This window comes from Vitis vinifera, chromosome 15, assembly GCF_030704535.1.
Source record: "Vitis vinifera cultivar Pinot Noir 40024 chromosome 15, ASM3070453v1".
Classification (NCBI taxonomy): Eukaryota; Viridiplantae; Streptophyta; class Magnoliopsida; order Vitales; family Vitaceae; genus Vitis; species Vitis vinifera.
The window spans coordinates 23,340,389-23,361,842 of NC_081819.1; the positions used below are offsets into that span (position 1 = coordinate 23,340,389).

Genomic DNA, 21,454 nt, shown 5'->3' on the forward strand with positions numbered 1-21,454 from the left:
TTTTTCCATTCATTTCCTTTCAGGGATCAGTCGCGGTCTTACAAACTATACCAATGGTATGGATGAATCCGTTCATTCATCCAAATGTGTAAAAGATTCTAGCCGCACTTAAAAGCCGAGTACTCTACCATTGAGTTAGCAACCCGAATAAGATAAAATTCAATTAAAATAATTAGATGATGACGTTCATTATATGTCACGAATTCCATATTCTAGTGCAATGGGGTCTCTCATGTATGCTATGGTTTGTTCATGTCTAGATTTATCATATGTAGTCAGTGCAGTCAATATATACATGGCAAATCCTGGTAAAGAACATTGGAAAACAGTTCAATGGATTTTCAGATACTTGCGTGATTCTATTGATGTTTGTTTGCATTTTGGGAAAACTAGAGATGGAGTTGTTAGATATGTCGATTTTGATTTTGCTGGTGACCTTGATAAAAGAAGATCTCTTACAGGGTATGTTTTTACTGTTGGTGGTTGTGCTATCAATTGGAAAGCTACTTTGCAGACAACGATTGCTTTGTCTACTACAGAGGCCGAGTACATGACTATTACAGAGGCTTGTAAGGAAGTGATTTAGTTAGAAAGACCATTTTGGTGAATTTAGTGACCACTTGTAGATTATCACAATTTTTTGTGATAGTCAAAGTGCTATTTTTCTCACAAAAGATCAAACGTTTCATGAGAGGACAAAGCACATTAACGTGCGGTATCATTTTGTGTGTGATATCATTGCTCGTGGTGATAGGCCAAAGTTAGCACCCATGATAATCCTACTGATATGATGACGAAGATACTCCTTGTAGCCAAGTTTGAGCATTACTTGGACTTGGTTAGCATTCATTGTTGAATTACCCTTTGGGGTTTGTGGAAGAGGTGAAGAGTTTTTTTTTTTTTTTTTTAAGATTGGAGTTTGTTTTTTTCATTCTTTACATTGGAATTCGTGTCAAGGTGGAGATTGTTAGAGTTTGGTGACCCAATTTCCTTTTTTGGTCCAACCCTATTGTTTTTTTCAAGTAAAAAAGAGAAAAAAAGGAAGAAGTATTTATTCAACAATTTTTTATATATATATAAATATTCCTTTTATTACCCATGGAATTTGGCATGAATTGCTTTCTATTCAAAATTTTCTAAAATTATCCTAAATATTCTTGCAAATAGTCTTATGTTCTTTAGAATAAAAAAAATATTTTTCTAATTAAAAAATCATTTAAAATTTTTTTGACAAAAAACAATATTTTGAGAATTTATTAAAAAGATGTATTTTTAGAATAAATTTAAGGTGTTTTAAGTTGTTTTAAGCCAAATTTGAAAATATGAAGAATACTTTTAAAAAAAATTGTACTATTTCTAAGTATAGTGTACCTCAATGAAAAATAAACCCATAAAAATATTCTTCATAGTTGATTTCTTAAACTAGATTGTATTCGTGAAAATGATTAACAAGAGAGCCTTCAACTACAAATTTGTGAAGTAGACAAGCCAAACCCCATTCTGTGAGAAGCCAAAGCTCTAATTACGTGAACTCAATTGCGCAAATCGAGGCAAACCAGTAGAGGTGCGCATGTAAAAGTTCAAACATGCAGCAGAGAACACCTCACAACTCAATAACAGACCTATAATTAGCTGATAAGCAAGTAAGCCCAACCTATTCACAAGCTATCCATTTTGCTTGCCAGCCAAAACCATGAATTTGGGCTCTCAAGAACCAAATGAATGAACTCCAAAAACCATCAAATATCACACAAAAAATATAAGGTCAGAGGCTATTGCGTCCTTCAGACTCATTCCAACATAAAAATTAGTCATAAGCATTTCTGGGTAGTCTTAATAATCTGAGATTCATGCAAACCACATAATAAAAAGCAGAGAACAGACTTTATTGTTGTGATGTTCTTGCTTCATATCTAGTAGTGAATCATTTTCAGTCAAAATTCAAACAACTCCTTTCGAACAAAGAATTGACCAGAAGGCCCACCATCAGGCAGCAGAGCCAAGCTCACGGGGCTTTCAGCACCTTCTTCAACAGTTAAGATGCCATTGTTGTAGTTCATGTCAGTTTTGACAAAGCCAGGGCAGACACAGTTGATGCAGAAAGTGGGGTACTTCCTGGCCAGAATCCTTGTGCAGGCATTCAAGGCTGCTTTGGAGACAATATAGGCAGAGAGATAAGAGGGCCAGCTATGAGCTTCTAATAATCCCTCTTTGAAATCTTTTAGAAACTCTTTCAAAACCTCATCCACCCTCTCCTCTGTAAGGTTTTGGGCATCATTTAATACTCCCTTAGCCCATTCATTTATAACATTCTGCAACAACACATCAAGAAAGGTATTTCTCAATTTGGAAACAGAAACTCCAGTTCTAAAGAAAGTAACTATGGGAAATGTTTCATAAACTCTCTTCTCTAATATCTCAAAAAATCCATAGCTAACTTAACCTCTGGAGAGGGGTCGACCAAACTAGCCTCCCCACTCTTACCAGTTCCCATCTATTTGCAGTGAACATGTGACCGTGTGAAGCCTGCGACTTGTCACCAAAGAAGAAGGCACATTTAATCATCCACAAGAGATGATATGTGCTTGTGATTCAACTTTGTTGAATTTCAAGTCAAATTGCCCAGTGAAAAACTTGGTTGAACATTTAAAGTGGGTGCCAACAATCTATTTCTGAATGAGGGTTAATGTTATCTTTGTACCTTTAACTTCCCTGCAGAAGAGGAAACATTAACGATCCTTGGCGAATCTGATAGCTGGAGAAGGGGAGTAAGTGCTTCAATGATCCTCTTTGGCCCATAATAGTTTACTTTCAGGCATTCTTCCGCCTGCTCGAAAGGCTCAATCATTATTTCTTTCCAGTTGATTTTTCCCAGTCCTGCCTGCATTATAGAATAACAAAAAAACTCAATCCCTTTGGTAGCCATTACACTTCCTACTCCACCAACAAGAAAAGGAGAAGAGGAAAACCGTCTATAATTCCAGAGATTTTCTTTTCAAGAAAAAGTAGAAGGAAAATTCAACATAATGGGCATTAAAAATCTAAATATTGCTCTTTTTTCAACTTTTTATAGGCTTTTCCCCAAATAAAACATATGCACCCAAAGAAAGAACCTTTATGTTGGGTGTTCTATTCTGTATACTTCTCCCAATAATCATTTCATGAATGATGTTTAAGCCTTCCCACCCCCAAGCAAATTGCATATTTCTTTTTTGAAGTTCCATCCACACTCACTACATTTCAGGAAAGAAGGAAATTGTACATGGGAACTCACCTGATCAGCAGCTACTGCTGATCTGAAACCATTAGGATCTGTTACAATTGTCCCAGCTATCCCTGCATTGTTCACCTGTCCATCACTCAAACATTTTTTGTTATCAAATTTTTAACAATGTGTCAGTTTCCTTTTGAAGTTCTAATCAAAGAGACAAAAGAAAATGGCTACCTTCTCAAAATATCAAAATCACCACAGACATCCTATCAAAAAGGCGACAACATGAAAGCAAAAATTGTGCTATTGTGTATGCTACACAAACCATCAATTCAGTGACTGTACAAGAACCCGGAAAAAAAGAAGGAAAAGTAATCAAGAAATGGGGGTTTCAACGATACCAAGATATCAAGCTTCCCAAACTGGGTTTTGATGGAGTCTGCAAGGGAAGCAATGCTAGCAGGGTCCCCAACATCAAGTTGATGAAAACCCACATTAGAGAGACCAGACCCCTTGAGATTTTCAAGAGCTTCAACACCCATCTTCTCATTTCTAGCTGTTAACACCACTATCACCCCATTAGCAGCCAATTGCCTACATATTTCCAATCCAATCCCTCTGTTTGCTCCTGTAACCACTGCATATCTGAAATAGAATATATAAGAAAATAAGTAAAATAGCTGTTGTATATGTGGCGAGAGATTGTAAAAAGGGCAAGGAAGAAAAACCAAGTACCTCTTTGTTGCTTCAGCCATTGTTTTTGAGATGGGAATTGTGTGTGGAGTAAGAAAAACTCGAGGGGATTTCAGATTTATTTTAAGGTGTGAAAAAGATTTGGCTTCTGGACATTTATCATCATATCAATTTTTACAATCAATGAGGACGATTTTTTTCCTTTTGTATTTTCTATTTCCAGAAAAGTAAATAGGGGATTTATTTCCTTATGATATTGATTGGATAACTCACTAGTCAAAATTGCTTTTGGAAACAATATGAAATAGAAAACATGTAAATTAAACCAGATTTGTGGCCTGCTATTGAGGGTGGCAGAACATGAAGAACAAAAAAAAAAAAAAAAAAAAAAACAGGGCAAGTGAGTGTGTGATTTTGGGCTTGTATTTGGGGTTTTACCTTGGAAAATTGTTTTGGTATTTTTGGTCTTGTATTATTGATTGTGAAATAGTGAAAACTAATCCATGGATGTAGGTTGGTTTTGACCGAACCACATAAACCTTTGTGTCTTGATTATCATTTCTTTGGTGTTTGTGTGCATAAGTTCTTCTTTGTTGTGTGGGTAGTTTTGCAGTTGCAAGGAGTTTGTGCATTGTATTGAGTTGGTTGATTATTTCTTCTTCATATTCCCATAATTGGTGTAGTGAACGTGGAATTATTGAAGATGGCTACAACTAAGTTTGAGATGCAACAATTCAACAGCAAGGGAGACTTCAGCATTTGGTTGTAGCATATGAGAGCAATCTTGGTTCAACAAAAGGTTCCTCAAGCACTACAAGGAGAAAAGAACCTTCCAAGCACCATGATAGACACAAAGACGCTCAAAACGACATATAGCACTATATATGATCTTGTATCTTAGTGACAGTGTTTTAAGAAGTGCAACAAGGAGACAACTATAGTAGGCTTATGGCTAAAGTTGGGGAGTCTTTATATGACAAAATCTCTCATGAATCGGATTTATTTGAAGGTAAAACTATTTGGGTTCAAGATGCAGGAGGACAAGAATCTTGATGAGAACCTCGATGAATTCAATAAGTTGGTTATTAAATAGGAGAACATTGGAGAAAAAATCAACGATGAAAATTAGACGATCATATTATTGAACTTGTTACCATCAACCTACAGTCAACTTCGCGATACCATTAAGTATGGTAGGGATACATTGTCCTTTGATGACTTGGAATCGGCTATCAAGTCTAAAGGGAATTGAGGGTAGAGAAAAAGACAAATAGTCGCAACAAGCTCTTAATGTTCGAGGTAGAATGGAGAAAAGAGACAAAAAGAACAAAGGTAAATCAAGATCCAAATTGTAGAGAAAGTTCAAGTGTTATCACTGCAACAAGAAGGGTCACATAAGGAGAGAGTGCCTTGATAGGAAGAAAAAGTCAAATGATAAGCAGGAATCTGGAGACACATCAGTGGTGTTGGGTGGTTATGAATCAATAAAGGTACTTGTTCACTCAACACAAGATACTCATAAAGAGTGGGTTTTAGACTTTGGGTGCTCATTTTATATGAGTCCAAATTATGAGTGGTTTCAAACATTCAAGGAAATTCATGGAGGGACCGTCTTACTTGGCAACAACAAGGCATGTAAGATATGAAGAATTGGATCCATTAAGTGTGAATGTTTGATGGTTGTAATAGAGTGCTACAAAATGTACAGTATGTTCCAGAGCTTAGGAGAAATTTAATTTCTCTTGGGATGCTTGATTCGATAGGTTGTTCTGTCAAAATTGAAAACGGGGTGATGAAAGTTGTGAAAAGTGCATTAACCGTGATGATAGAGGTTCTTTCAAATGGTTTATACTCTTTTATTGGTTCAACAGAATATGAAATTACATCATCTGTTGTAATAGAATATTAGGATGACACAACGAATAAGACTATTTTAGCAAATGGTGAGAATTTCACAATAGAACGCAAAATCGTCTACAAATGAGAGTAATAAATCTAATTTATGCCACAAGAGGCTAGGGCATGTAAGTGAGAAAGGTCTAAATGAGTTGTATAAAATGGGGCTGCTTGACATAAAAAAAAAAAAAAAAACCCTCGGGAATTTAGAGTTTTGCGAACATTATGTGTATGGTAAAAGTCATAGGGTGAAGTTTAGTAAATCAATGCATACAACTCAAGGGATTCTAGACTATGTTCATGCGAATCTCTAGGGTGCAATGCAAGTTCAATCCCATGATGGAGGCAAGCATTTTTTTTATATCTCAACAACACTAAAAGGATGATTATCAATTAGTAAGAGACAAGTAGAGAAGAGTTATAAGACCACCTTAGAAGTATGGTTATGAAGACTTAGCAGCTTTTGCTTTTACAGTTGCTAGTGAGTCTCTAAATCAAGAACTAGAAAGCTATCAACAACCAATGAGTTGTGATGACAAAGAAAAATGGTAGAAGGCCATCGAAGATGAAATTGAATCCTTATAGAAGAACAAGACTTGGATTTTGGTGGAGAAACCAAAAAATAAGAAGTTTGTTGACTGTAAGTGGATTTAAAAGAAGAAAAATGTTATACCAGGAGTAGAGAAAACACGACACAATGCCAGGATGGTTGCTAGAGGCTTTACACAAAAATAAGGAGTGGATTACACAGAGATATTCTCTTTAGTGGTGAAACATAGTTCAATCCAGATTTTGCCAACTATGGTGGCACATTTTGACATGGAGCTCGAGCAAATGGATGTCAAAACAATGTTTTTTTATGGTGAGATTGAGAAGACTATTTACATGAGGCAACCTAACGGTTTTGAAATTAAAAGCAAGGGAGATAAGATTTGTCTATTAAATAAATCATTGTATGGTTTGAAACAGTTCTCTCGACAATGATGCTTTGAAAGAAGCCAATTTAATAATTGTGATTACTTCAAGAAGAAATTAGGTGCTAGTAATGTCTATCTTCTATTGTATGTTGATGACATGTTGTTGGCAAGTTGTGACAAGGCATCGATTGATGATATGAAGAAACAACTGAGAAGAAGATTTGAGATGAAGGATTTGGGACCTACCCAAAGAATACAAATAGAAAAAGGAAGAATTTTACTAAAAAATGGTATGTTAATAAGGTGTTGGAGAGGTTTGGCATGAGTCAAGCAAACCTGTTAGCACTCCACTAGCACAACACTTTAAAATGACAAAAGAGAATTCACCTAAGACTGAGAAAGAAGTCAAGTACATGGAAGAAATACCATGTGCTAGTATTGTTGGTAACATCATGTATACAATGGTATGTAGTAGGTCGGATTTGGCCTATGCTGCTAGCATGATAAGTAGATTTATGTCAAATCTAGGAAAGAAACATTGGAATGCAGTGAAATGGGTCCTAAGGTTTTTGAAAGGATCTACTGATGTTGGAATTCTTTATGGAGGTGGAGCTGTTGGAGAGTTAGGTGTTGTTTTAGGTATGTAGATTCTGATTATATAGGAAGTGTGGACACAAGGAGATCTTTGACAAGATATGTTTTCACATTGTTTGTTGGAACTATAAGTTGGAAGTTAGTCTTCAATCCATGGTGATTCTATCCTTGATTGAAGTTGAATATGTAGCTCTTACAGAATCTTTGTGGGTTAAGGGGATAATTGGTAAGCTAGGGTTAGCACATAAGATATTGACAGTTTATTGTGATAATCAAAGTGCAATTTGCTTGACAAAGAATATCATATTTCATGAAAGAACGAAGCATATAGATGTTTCCTAAGAGATGTGATGTCGAAATGTGAAGTTCTGGTTGAGAAGATTCAAATGGATGACAACCCAACTGATATATTGACGAAGACATTGGCAACTATCAAGTTCAAGCATTGCTTGAGCTTGATAAATATTTTGGGCAGTTGAGAGAAGATGGAGTAGCAGCAGTTGGATGATGACTTCGAAGCCAAGTGGAGATTTGTGAAAAAGATTTGGCTTTTGAACATTTATCATCATACCAATTTTTACAATCAATTAAGAAGATTTTTTTTCCTTTTGTATTTTTTGTTTCCAAAAAAGTAAATAGGGGATTTATTTCCTTATGATATTGATCAGGTAAGTAATTAGTCAAAATTGCTTTTGGGAAATAATATGGAATAGGAAACACGGTGTAAGTCAAACCAGATTTGTGGCTTACTATCGAGGATGGCACAACATGAAGAAGATAAAAAATAAAATAAAATAATAATAATAATAATAATAATAATAATAAGGCAAGTGAGTTTGTGATTTTGGGCTTGTAATTTGGGGTTTTACCTTGGGAAATTGTTCTTGTATTTTTGGCTTTGTATTATTGACTGTGAAATTGTGAAAACTATTGCTACAATCCATGGATGTAGGTCGGTTTTGACCGAACCACATAAACCTTTGTGTCTTGATTATCATTTCTTTGGTGTTTGTGTGTGTGAGTTCTTTGTTGTGTGGATAGTTCTGCAGCTGCAAGGAGTTTGTGCATTGAATTGTATTAAGTTGGTTGATTATTTCTTCTTCATATTCCCACATAAGGATTGTTTACATTTTCAACTTTGATATTTCGTGATTAAGTGTAATGATTAAAGAGGATTGGTCAGGAATCTACATAGAAAAGGGTTAAGCTTGGACAAGATATCCTGAACTTCTTCTTGGAAGGAATCTGACGGAGAAAACTAGGGAACCCAAGAACCAAAACAAATTAAAGATGTTGAGCCAAAAGAAGGGAGATGAACTTTCCCTCAACAGGCTTCTAACATTTATTTCAATTCTAAGATATATTTGAGTTCCATGAATTAGCAGAGAGAAAAAATAATGCATATTGTTGCGATAGCTTTATATGAAATCATTACTATTTTAGGATTGAATTTTATATTTAATATTTTTATTTTAAATTATTTTTATTAAAAAATAAGAATAATTTTCATTTAAAAAAAAATTAAATTAAATAAATTTTATTTAATACAAGTCTTAAAAGTCTTGAAGTGTTTATAGACCTTTCTTTAAGTATTTCAACATAAATAAATAAATAAATTTCAAAACTCATTCTCTAGATGTCATTTGTTTTCCAAATTAAAAAATATTAATAGCTTATTCTATTTTGTATTCCGATTAACATCTTCCATATTTATTTATTTATTTAGTAGATTTGCAAATTGATGATTATACTCATCTATTGCTCTTTATTGATTTTATAATTTTAAAACTATTATGATGTATGAAATTTTATTTTGATTATAAAAAATTTTAAAAACCAACATGAAAAATATTAAAGTTTGTCTTCCATGTCATTGAATTGCACAAAAATATATTTTCACATGTGTTTCTCACTTTCTCATATTCTAATATAGCCCTCAATTATTAGTTTACGAGCATCATACATAATTTAATTAGTAAGAAAGAAGAAGTAAAAAATAAAAATAAATCAAATTTAATAATTTTCTTTTACATTCTTGTATAAGTTTTTAAGATTTTTCTCTTTATATTTTATTTTATTTTTCTTCTATTTGTTTTAGATCTTCATAAATATTTTTTTTTTATTGCTTGCATTATTTAAACAGAATGTCACTATAGCTAATTTGATCAATTGAATGCTAATTAAGAATATCAAATTTATTATAGTAATTAGTAATTATTATTATTATTATTATTATTATTATTTTGTAATATTTTCAAAAGAATAAATAAACTAGTCAATGTGTATGTTAATTAGACTTCAAAGCATTAATCACTTGAATGTCATTTTTACATTTGGTCTTTTTTGTTTGAGGAGCTTATTATATATAGATAATTATAAACTTTTTTCTCTAACCAATATGAGATATCACAATCATACTTTGGTGTAGGTACAGTGTCTTCATTGTGTTTTTTATGGGTTAGACAATTAATGCCCCTTACAAAGCTAGATAAATTGACTTATATGCTTTCGTCAAGGATCATCTTTAAAATCATTTCTAACAATAAACTTCCTCTCCTATAAATATTATTTGTTTTAAGTTATGAAAATCAATCTTTGACTCCAATGCAAGGTTGTATACGACCATGTAATCTCATGAAATATGACAAGAATGTTATGTTTATATGAGAAGGGAAGAAATGATTGAAATATTTTACATCAATTGGGAGAAGATGTTGACATTATGTATGTAGTAGATTTTTTTAATTATATAAACATATTTTAAAATCATAAGGGTCTACTAAGAAACAACAAATATGTAATATCTACATGAAAATGATCACATTGTTATAAATCGACAAAGTCTATATTTGATACCAATGTAAGGCTTTGTTTATCTAATCCCATAAGGGGTGCATGTCTCTCTATCTTTTCCTACAATCCTAAAAGACACAACAGTGACATTACATATACTCCTCTTCATGTCTGTGTGAAGAGGTAATTGTGATGATAAATATTGAATAGGGAGAGTTCTCGTTACTACATTTATATAATATGTTCTTCTTAATTAATATGTAGATACATTTTTAAAAAGTGGATCAAGATGTATAATATCTAAATAAAAGGTAGTATATAATCATTTCATTTACTTGGTGAAGTCCTAGAATTATAACTTTAACTAACAATAAAAATAAAAGATTAGACTCAACCAATTCACAAGTTATTCGTGTCACTAGCTGGCCAAAACCATCACTTTAAGAGCCAAATGAATGAACCATCAAAACCATAAAATATGACATTATTGGTTTATTTGATATTGTTTTCAAAACTTGCCCTTGAATTTTATAATTGGTTTCTCTACTTATTCTTCATGAAAGTAGAATGTATTTATATATAACACAAAAATTGCTAAAATATTCTCTATTTTTTCAATTGTTACTCATAACATTTTAGAAAACAGCTCAAATTTGTTCCAAATTAATAAGCACCTTCTTTTCTGAACAAGTAAAAAAAGAAGGAAAAAACACTATTTTCCTGCATATGTAAGATCACATACCATTATGTGCTTATAAAGACATTCATGCAAACTATATGAGAAGTAATAGACAGTCAGTATGCTATGATGTTCTTACTTCATATCTCGTAATGAAGCATTTTCATTTAAAATTCAGTCACTTCCTTCCGAGAAAAGAAATGGCCAGAAGGGCCCCCATCAGGCAACAGAGCTAATTTCACCGGGCATTCAGCACCTTCTTCAACAGTTAAGATGCCAATGTTGTCGTTGAAATCTGTTTTGACATAGCCAGGACAGACACAGTTTATGCAGAAAGCCGGATACTTGGTGGCCAGAATCCTTGTGTATGCATTCAAGGCTGCTTTCGAGACCGTATATGCAGCGTAAAAAGCAGACCAGTTTTTAGCTTCTAATAATCCCTCCTCGAAATCTTTTAGAAACTGGTTCAACACCTCATCCACTCTCTCTTCCGTAAGGTTTTCAGCATCACTTAACACTGCTTTTGCCCATTCATTCGTAACATTCTGGAACAACACAAGAAGAAAAGTAATGTAAGTTGGGAAGTGCTTGATGGACTCCCTCTTAATCATTCCCAGGAGACCATTTTCTGGTTGGAAATGAAAGAAAAGAAGATCGAATGATTCACAGAAACAAAAGGCACTGTCAATCAACCCTTTTCTTCCAAACAAACCAAGATGTGTAACGAAAAATTCAGTATATGTCAAACCAAAATCATGTGGTTTCGATTCAACTCATGTCTAGTTGCAAACATGGTTGAATAAAGTAGATATATATTGTAATATCCGGGTTTTTAAAGACCCGTCAGATTCTTAAAGTATAAAGTCTTTCATAAAATTATGGGTCAAATAGTCAAAAAGAGTAGTGAAGATCTACGTATTAATATTTAATTGGGAAAGATTTTGGAAAAATTAGTCAAAAATCAATAGTTTGAAAATTTTGTCACGTCAAACATTAGAAATTAAATTTAGATTTGGAGAAAAATTTAACCATCAAATAATTGAGATTAAGTTTTGAAATTTTGAATTTTAAGTATGTTACGGGAATTAATTTAATTATTATTTAATAATTATCAAAAAATCATAGTAAGAAAAACTTTGTAAAAATTTATATTATATCAAATTGTTATAATAGATAATTAAAAAGAAATTTAATTTAATTTTGTAACGAATCAATTTAATTCTTATAATTAAAATTAAACTTTATAGAATTACAAAACATTAAACAGAGTTAAATTGAAATTAAATTATGATATGTGAATTTGGAAAAGATATACAAAAGGGGTAAGTTAATTAAATGTGAATTTTATGAATTTAACTTTTGAAATTTTGATGTGATTTAATAATTTGACAAATGAAGTAAATTAAATAAAAATTATATCAAAGGGTTAAAAAATTGATTTTTATAAATTGAATGACTAATTAATTTATGAAATTAAGTTTTAGAATATTACTTAAATTTTTGTTGGTAAATAAATACTGGTAAAATTAATGGGTTAAGGGTTATTACAAATTTCAACTTCTTTGTTGCCAAAAAAAAAATTTTATATTTTCAATATTTTATGGAATTGAATTTTGTTAATAGTTAATTATATTATGTTTTAAGTGAATTTTAGAGTAGAAATATTTTAGGTAATTAAAGTCAAATTATATTTTTTTCAAGAGTAGGCTTGTAGTAAATTTAATTGCAAATACGATAATATTTTTCTTGAGACGGAAAATTATAAGTTAAGTGTAATTTATAATTGTGAAGTGTGAAGTAAATAATGGTAGTTTAATTTATTATTAAAAGAAAGGAATGGGGAGGCAGGTGCAGGGGAGATGCAGGGTCCACGTGTCTCCATCTATCCGACAGTGAAATGACCTTCAATCGTAATGAAATTTCAGACGATGATAATCTTCAACGTGGTGAACACTTCTATAGAGTTGAATTTTCAATCCCATGGTTGGATTTTACTATATAGGTAGGGATGTGTTTTTCCTAAATTTCTCTCGAGTTTTTTTGAACTTTTATTTACTTTCAAAAAACTTCATGGAAATGAATTAAGCAACTAAAATTTGGGAATTTGAAATTCAAATTCCCTATCTTCACCTATAAATAGAGGTGTCTTCGATCAAGAAGGAGAAAATTGAGGAATCAGAAAAATCCAGAAAGGAAAATCCAAGGAGAAAATCCAAAGGTAACTTCGTACGGGAAAAGGGGTTTCACAACAAAAGAAGCTTCATCAAATCTCCCTATAAGTTCGGTAAATGGGAAAAAAAAAAAAAAAAGAACTGCTACACACGTTCTTTGTCATTCAATAAGGTCATTCGGGAATAAACCACTTGTGGCCCTCGATTGATCTTCGAAATCAAAAAAACGTCATCGTCATCTTCCAAAGTGTGATCAAAGTAAAAGAATTAGAGGGAAAATATTCTTTTAGAAAGAATATTATTTTTCTGAGATTGTACCCACAATATATTTTTAATTTCAATAAATATTTTGTTCACATTATTTTCCTATTTTGTTTTGCTAATTTGGCAGGACCAAAATTTAAGCAATTTGTGCGTACAATTGGTTTTGGAAAAAATAAAATAATATGTTATAATAAATCTTAATTTAATAAGTTTATTTAGGATTAGACGCTTTAATGAAAAAAAAAAAAAAACAAGGTGTTTTGATTGATTGCCAACGTGGATAGGAATAACCAATGTTTTCAAAATCGGACCGATCATTGAACCGAAAAACCAGACCTATCATTGAACCAGAAAAGTTACCAGTTCACAATTCTCTAGTCGAATCGTGGTCAAACCAATGACGTCATAAATATATAATTTATAAATTATTAAATTTTAAAATAATTATAAAAAAAATAATAATTTATAGATTATTTAAAAATTAAAATTTTATTTGAAAATCAAAAAATTAGTTTCAAATTTAAAATTTAAATTAAAATCATAATTTTAATTTACAATTTTAAAATTCATTTTTAAATTAAAAAAGAAAACTTATTTTAAAATCAGAAATTGATTTAAAATTGTAATTTTTTATTAATTTAAATTAAAATCATAAGTTTTAAACATGAAGTAAAAAAATAATAAATATATAAATAAATAAATAATATAGAGATGAGACAAAAAATAATAATTTTAAAAATAAATAAATCTGGAAGAAGGGATGAGAGGGTCGGGCAAAAAGATGATACTTTTTCCATTGTGGGGGTTCCAATGGGGGTCGCTAGGAGGGGGGGGGTTTCCTCCAGCAGCAGCACGAGGTGGGGGGTTTGGGGGGTGGGGGGAGAAGGGGGTTGGCTTTTCCAACGTGGGGTGTGGGCGAGGGTTCTTGGGGGTAGCATGGGGGAGTGGGGGGTTGGTTTCCACCAACAGTAGCACGGGGTGGAGGGATGGGGAAGGGGGTTCCTACAAAGTCGTGGAAGGACAGGGTTTCCTGGGAGTCGCGTGGGGGGTGTTCCGACGAGCAAAAAATGGAAGCTTTTCCAGCAGGGGTGGGGGTGGGGGTGGGGGTGGGGGTGGGGGAGGGGGTTTCTAGCAAGGTCGTGGAAGGACGGGGTTTCCAGCACGGGCGTGTGTTCCGACGAGCAAAAAAGAGAAGCTTTTCCAACGCAGGGGTCTTGCGGACGGGGGCCGACGACAATGGGAGGAAAAAAATAATTTTAATCAAACCCATCGGTTCGAAGAGAACTGGACGGTTCGTCCAATTTACCGGTTGGATCGCCGGTTCAAACGGTCCAACCCCAGTTCAATGCCATTCCAGTCCAATTGACCGGGCCGGACCGGAACCGTGACCAGCCGACGGTCGAACCAGTCGGACTGGCTGGTCCAATCCGATTTTTAAAATCATGGGAATAACCCTTAGGGTCAAACCTTTGACCTATGGTCACGAGTTGAGTTGTGGGTTACCCCGAAGCTAGGGCATGACATATATATATACCAACATTTTTATTTCTAAATTGAATGAGGGTGGTTGGTGTTATGTTGTACCTGCAACTTCCCTAGAGAGGAGGAGACGTTAACAATCCTTGGTGAATCTGATAATTGGAGAAGAGGAATGAAAGCTTCAGCCATCCTCTTTGGCCCGTAATAGTTTATTTTCACGCATTCTTCCGCCAGCTCCAAGGGCTGAGTCATTATACCATGCCAGTTGACTTGTTCTCCTGCCTGCAAAACAAAATGAAGAAAATCTCAATCTTCTCAGTAGCCATTCGGAGAAGAAGAAAACTGCTTCTGGTACATATATAACGAGATTTTCTCCCATAATTCTAGAAAAATTTTCTTTCTTTAAAATTGTATATGAAAACTTATCTCGGTAGCAGCAACTCCCGATTCTAAAGCAACAGGATCCTTTACAATCGATCCACTCATCCCTGCATTGTTCACCTGTCCAGTATCCCAAGAATTATTCAGCTCCAAAATTTTCAGGAATCATTGGGGAATTCATTGGGAAATCCATCTCACAAAACATATATATATATATATATATATAGATGAGCACAATCTAAAGTACCGGAATTCACAGCTAAAATTCTTCTTAGGTACTGTTTTCGTGGATGTGAGGAGGATAGTTGATACGGGAGAGAATCAAAATAAACATCACTCAATCATATAGGTTACGAATGCAATGTTCTAAATGAATTGCCAGAAGAAGAACCAATAAAACAAAAAAGATGGAAAAAAAAAATCATCAAGAAATGATCAGGGTTTCAATCTTACCAAGATATCAAGCTTCCCAAACTGGGTTTTGATGAAATCTGCAAAAGAAGCAATACTAGCAGGGTCCCCAACATCAAGCTGATGAAAAACCAGGTTAGAGAGACCAGATCCATTGAGACTTTGAAGAGCTTCAACACCCCTCTTTTCATCTCTAGCTGTTAACACCACTCTCACCCCACTGGCGGCCAACTGCCTACATATTTCCAACCCCATCCCTTTATTTGCTCCTGTAACAACTGCAGACCTGAAATTCAATACACTAGAAAAATAAGAAAACCAGTTGTTATATATGTGCTTGCAGATTGTGAAGAGGGGACATGGGAGATCAACCAAGTACCTTGTTATTGCTTCAGCCATTGTCTGTGAGATGGTAAAGTTTGATTAATTAATTCACTCTTATAGCAAGAATGCTGCTAAAGTTTTCAACATTGATATTTTGATAGGAAATTGACGTTTGCGGTCATAAAAGCAAGGCAGATGATTTTCTGGATAGAGATAAGACGCATGTGGTCATAAAAGACGCTCATGTAATAATAAAGATTGATTTTTTTTCATATAGGAAAATGACATTGTGACATCATGGATGACGCTTTGGATAGTAAACTACGTCTATGATGTCACTAACGACGTTTTTTACAAGTTTCAACCAATGAAACATCATTAATTTAATTTTTTTTAATCATGTCATGTGGTCATATATAAAAGCAAGCACAATATTATTATTGTAATGAAAATTGATATTCTTATATTATATAATCCAATGACTAAGTCAAAAATTAAATTAGACGGTTGGTTTTCATTTCTTATTTTTTTGTGGTACTCATGATTGAATATAAATAAATTTAATACTAGTTTGAATTGTTTAAAAAATAAAACTTAAAAAGAAAATGGTGTTTCATAATTGTATAACTGTTTTGAGAATTGTTATATGATGTAAGTATATAATCGTTTTAAAATTTTTGAAATATGGTTTTTTTAGAAAAAATATGAAATGTTTTTCAATCAAATCATTTTTATGGGTTATTATTAAATATAATTGAGATTATGACAAGCACGTATTTGAGATTTTTTTTACATTCAAATTCTTAGATATAATCATGTTAGAATTATTTTTAAGAATAGTTATTAATAAGATAAAAATCCCTAAAATTTTCTATTATACTAATTAAAAAAAAAAACTCCTTATTGTAAGGTCAGTAAATAAGAAATTGACTATAATTTAAAAAAATAAAAAATCTTCTATTTAAAAAAGAACAATTTGGTTTTAGAACAAATACTGATAAAAACTAGTTTCAATTGTTCAAGAATCCAAGATCACAAGTCATTATGCAGTTAGAAAGACATTCCAACATAAAAATTAGTCACCCTACAAATCTATGCTCACATGCCATATGTACTAACAAAGCATTCTAGCATAAAAATTAATCATAAGCAACCTGGGATTCATACAAATTATAGAGAAGCCATAAACAGTATCTCTGTGCTATGATGTTCTTAGTTCATATGTAGTAATGAATCTTTTTCAGTTAAAATTCAGACACTTCCTTCCGAACGAAGAATTGGCCGGAAGGCCCCCCATCAGGCAGCAGAGCCAATCTCACAGGGCTTTCAGCACCTTCTTCGATAGTTAAGATGCCACTGTTGTAGTTTAGATCTGTTTTGACAAAGCCAGGACAGACACAGTTGATGCAAAGAGTAGGACACTTCCTGGCCAGAATCCTTGTGTAGGCATTCAAGGCTGCTTTTGAGACTGTATAGGCAGAGACATTAGAGGGCCAGCTTTTAGCTTCTAATAATCCCTCTTTGAAATCTTTTAGAAACTGGTTTAAGACCTCATCCACCCTCTCTTCTGTAAGGTTTTCAGCATCACTTAACACTGCTTTTGCCCATTCATTCTTAATATTCTGGAACAACACAAAAAAGAAAATTAATGTAAGCAAAAATACGACTTGGGGAAATGCTTCATTGACTCCCACACAAACAAAAGGCAACAGCCCTTAATCATTCACAGCAGATGATTTCCAGGAAAATAAGCAAGTTATGTGCATTATATAATAGTATGCATTACCTCAATATTATTAATTACACTTACCAAACAGCATCAATCAACCCTTTTCTTCATATGGTTTTCTTCTAAACAAATCAAGATGTGACAAGTAGATCTTCCATCACCAATCTAAAGTTCAATAAGCTTACAAAAATATTTTGCTCTGTTGACTCAATCAAGGCATCTTTTGAGTGGAGCTGTAATGAAAAATTCACAACGAAACTTGATCCTTCCAAGTTTCAAACTGAATCATTTGGCTCCAATCCAACTCTACTGAATTTCATCAAATTGCCCAATTACAAACATGGTTGAACATCTTAAGTATATATCAACATTGTATTCTGAATGAGGATTAGTGTTATTTTGCACCTGCAGCTTTCCCATTGAGGAGGAAACATTGACAATCCTTGGCGAATCTGATAACTGGAGAAGAGGAATGAAAGCTTCAATCATCCTCTTTGGCCCATAATAGTTTATTTTCAGGCATTCTTCCACCAGCTCGAAAGGCTCAATCATTATTTCCTTCCAATTGACTTTTCCTACTGCCTGCAAAATAAAATGAAGAAAATCTCAATCCTCTTGGTAGCCATTATATTCCCTACTCCAACATAAAAAGAGAAGAAGAAAACTGCTTCTGGTATGCAACAAGATTTTCTTCCATAATTCTAGTTTCTAGAAAAGATTTTCATCTTCCTTTCAAGAGAAGGTAGAAGAAAAACTCAACAGCATGGGGCCTTAGAAGTCTAAATGTTGCTCCTTTTCAACTTTCAAATATACCCCAATGGCTATTAGAATTTCAAATCCACTCTTCTTTGAACTTACAACCACAATCAATTGCTTTAAGCCAATAAAGAAATTGTGTATGATACCTTACCTCAGCAGAAGCATATCTTGACCTTAAAGCATCAGGATCCGTTACAACCGTTCCACCTATCCCTGCATTGTTCACCTGTCCAGTATCACACATTTCTATTATCCAATTTTTAACTATAAAAGAACAAAAAAATAAAGAAATAAAAAGAAAGTTATTAGATACCTTCCAGCTATTTAGAGGTCCTCCATTCCTCAAGAAATATTCACTTCAAAAATTTTCAAAGAATCATGGTGGATAAGGAGAGATTTGTTTTCTCAAGTGCAAACATATATGGAATTCATTGGCAAATCCACCTCATAAAAGTTTATGCAACTCCATATGGATTGATGGATATAAAAAAGAGAGAAAATGATGGAACCGAGGAGAGTAAATAGGGCACTGGTTTATAGTGGAATAAGTATAATGATATACAATCTGGACATTACACAATACAAAAATTCTACTTGTGGGAACGGTCAAACCAAAGGACACATGTTATACGAAGAGACACGAGTCATTTGGCGATAGGGATTTCAATGGCAATGACCTAGAATGACCGCCCTGCTTTGAGGCAACCATTGCAACAAGATGTGAACCTTTCCCCTCTTAGGATGGCAGACATTGCATCTATTGTGACGAGATAAACAATAAATGCTATTAACTCCTCCTACATTGCATCAGAAGAACCTTCAACATAAATTATGAAGCTATGATAGTTAATCAAGGACAAGATTAGGTGATCAATCACTCAGCTATAGAATGGAGCAGACAGCTCAATAACTGGTGGGATCAGACCCACCAAATCAGTGCAACCCTGAATGATATAAAGACCCACAAGGGAAGGGGGATTTCTCTATTTTGAATTCCTTCTCTTACCAATTTATCTATTTAAGCCCTTGAGATGCCCATCATCGACTTGATCCTCAGAAAAGAATTGACCTAACTGGCCTCCCCACTCTAACCATGCATTTTAGTGTTATAGAGGAAGGCTCATCAATAAGAAAGGTTAGCAACTTGCTTGGAGGGTGAAACTCTACTCAGACAGAAAACTTTAGTTTTTAACATGGACTATGTAGCATATATTTGGATAAGGTTATGCTCCAATCTCCACTGCTAGCAAAAATAGGGGCACAACCTCAAGGACCTGACTTCCCAGCTAGAATTCTTCTTAGGTACTGTTTTTGTGGATGGGAGAGGATAGTTGATATAGAAGAGAATCCAAAAGAAACATTAGTCAATCATATACGTCACAATTTCAATGTTTCTAGCGTATTTCTCTCCAGTAAACCGAGGCCCTTCTTTCCTCACATAGAACAACAACAAAAGGTTCTCCATTTTGGTGGTTGCTTCAGATAAAGTGGTCTATCACAGTACAAAAGACATGCCAATTGAAGGCAAATGGGAAATTTGCTATCTTAAAAAATCATCATAATCATTGAAATTGTCAGAGACATTCATAAACATATTCTCAGAAAAGGGGGAAATTGAAAGGAAAATTTTGGGTAAATTGGGTATGCTGTAAATCATCAATCCAGGAGTATCCAAGACTTGTGATTGCCATAAGAAGAACCAATTAAACCAGAGAAAAAAAAAAAGGAAAAAAATCATCAAGAACTGAGGGTTTCAATCTCACCAAGATATCAAGCTTCCCAAACTGGGCTTTGATGAAATCTGCAATGGAAGAAATACTAGCAGGATCCCCAACATCAAGCTGATGAAAAACCAGATTAGAGAGACCAGATCCTTTGAGACTTTCTAGAGCTTCAAGACCCCTCTTCTCATCTCTAGCTGTTAACACCACTCTCACCCCATTGGCAGCCAACTGCCTACATATTTCCAACCCAATCCCTTTATTTGCTCCCGTAACAACTGCATACCTGAGTCACACCCAATACACAAGAAAGTAAGAACAACAGTTGTTTTATATGTGGTTGGAGATTGTGAAAAGGGCCATGGGATAAAAACCAAGTACCTTGTTGCTGCTTCAGCCATTGTTGATGAGATGGGTACTGTGTTTGAAGTGCGGAAGAAGATGGAATTTTTGTTTCATTGCAAGGTTTGTTGTACTAAAAACAAGAGCAATGAAGATTATTGTAATGCATTCGATTGAGACAGAAATTACAATTTACAAGTAGAGTTGTTGTTCCCTTTCTTATTTTTTGTGGTACTCATGATTGGATATCGACAAATTTAACAGGCTTTAGTTTGAATTGTTTGGCAAATCAAACTTGGTGTTTGGTAATTGTTTCTAAAACTGCTATACTATATAACCAATTTTTTTGATAATTCATTTTAAAAATATAAAGTTTTTTAAAATAGATTTAATATATTTTTTTTATCATTTTGTGTAAAATATTATTAAAAATTTACCTTTGATTTTTCAAACACAATCTTATTTTAATTATTTTTTAAAATTATTCTTGATAAAAATAAAATAAAAATAACAAGCCTTAAATTTTTTTATTATACAAAGTCTAAGGTTAATTATAAATTTAGATAAAAAAAATTTCCTACACAAAACAAAGACTTTTAAAAACAAGTAGTAGACTTGGAAGAAAAAAGGAAAAAATGAAATTCTATTTCATATATTATGAAAGCGTGGGCCTTTTTATAATTATTTCATTTATTATGAAAATGAGTTTCCTAAATATTCCCTTATATTACCCATGTGATAGATGGTTTCTCTTCTCAATTATTTTGGATATCTTTTTAATTACTCTCTAATTTCAAATTATTTGACATTAACGAGTTCAACAAGACAAATTGAAGTTTTGCCCTTTCAATATAAGTCCTTAATTTGAATTAACTTATGCAATTCTTTGAATATTTACAATATATATATATATATATATATATATATATATATATATATATATATATATATATATATATATATAAGGGTTTGACTTTGACAAACTCTTATCTCCCTGCCCTTTGCACCTTACCCCTTGAGGAATCTATGGGAAAAAAACAAGACACTTGTAAAAAATAAAACAATACATGATTTAAATTTAGAACAAGAC

The 21,454-nt window shown here is 33.2% G+C and overlaps 1 protein-coding gene across 1 annotated transcript; it reads right to left on the minus strand.

Moving 5' to 3' along the window:
• Positions 1-1,760: 1,760 nt before the first annotated feature.
• Positions 1,761-20,534, minus strand: LOC100243097 (uncharacterized). Its single transcript, XM_059743066.1, has 14 exons — positions 20,404-20,534; positions 20,065-20,308; positions 18,453-18,527; positions 17,948-18,124; positions 17,073-17,435; positions 15,869-15,909; positions 15,532-15,775; positions 15,124-15,198; positions 14,803-14,979; positions 10,954-11,328; positions 3,613-4,071; positions 3,275-3,349; positions 2,702-2,881; positions 1,761-2,312 (listed from the first exon to the last, which is right to left on the minus strand). Exons 1-14 carry the CDS (start codon positions 20,421-20,423, stop codon positions 1,935-1,937), a joined length of 2,883 nt encoding a protein of 960 aa, XP_059599049.1. The 5' UTR covers positions 20,424-20,534; the 3' UTR covers positions 1,761-1,934.
• Between the last annotated feature and the right edge of the window lie 920 nt (positions 20,535-21,454).

Coding starts and splice junctions, on each gene's coding strand:
- LOC100243097 (XM_059743066.1), bottom strand. CDS start 20,423: ATGGCTGAAGCAGCAACAAG. Junction 18,125..18,452: donor CAAGATATGCTTCTGCTGAG/GTAAGGTATCAT, acceptor TTTATTTTGCAG/GCAGTAGGAAAAGTCAATTG. Junction 15,776..15,868: donor ATGGCTGAAGCAATAACAAG/GTACTTGGTTGA, acceptor ATTGAATTTCAG/GTCTGCAGTTGTTACAGGAG.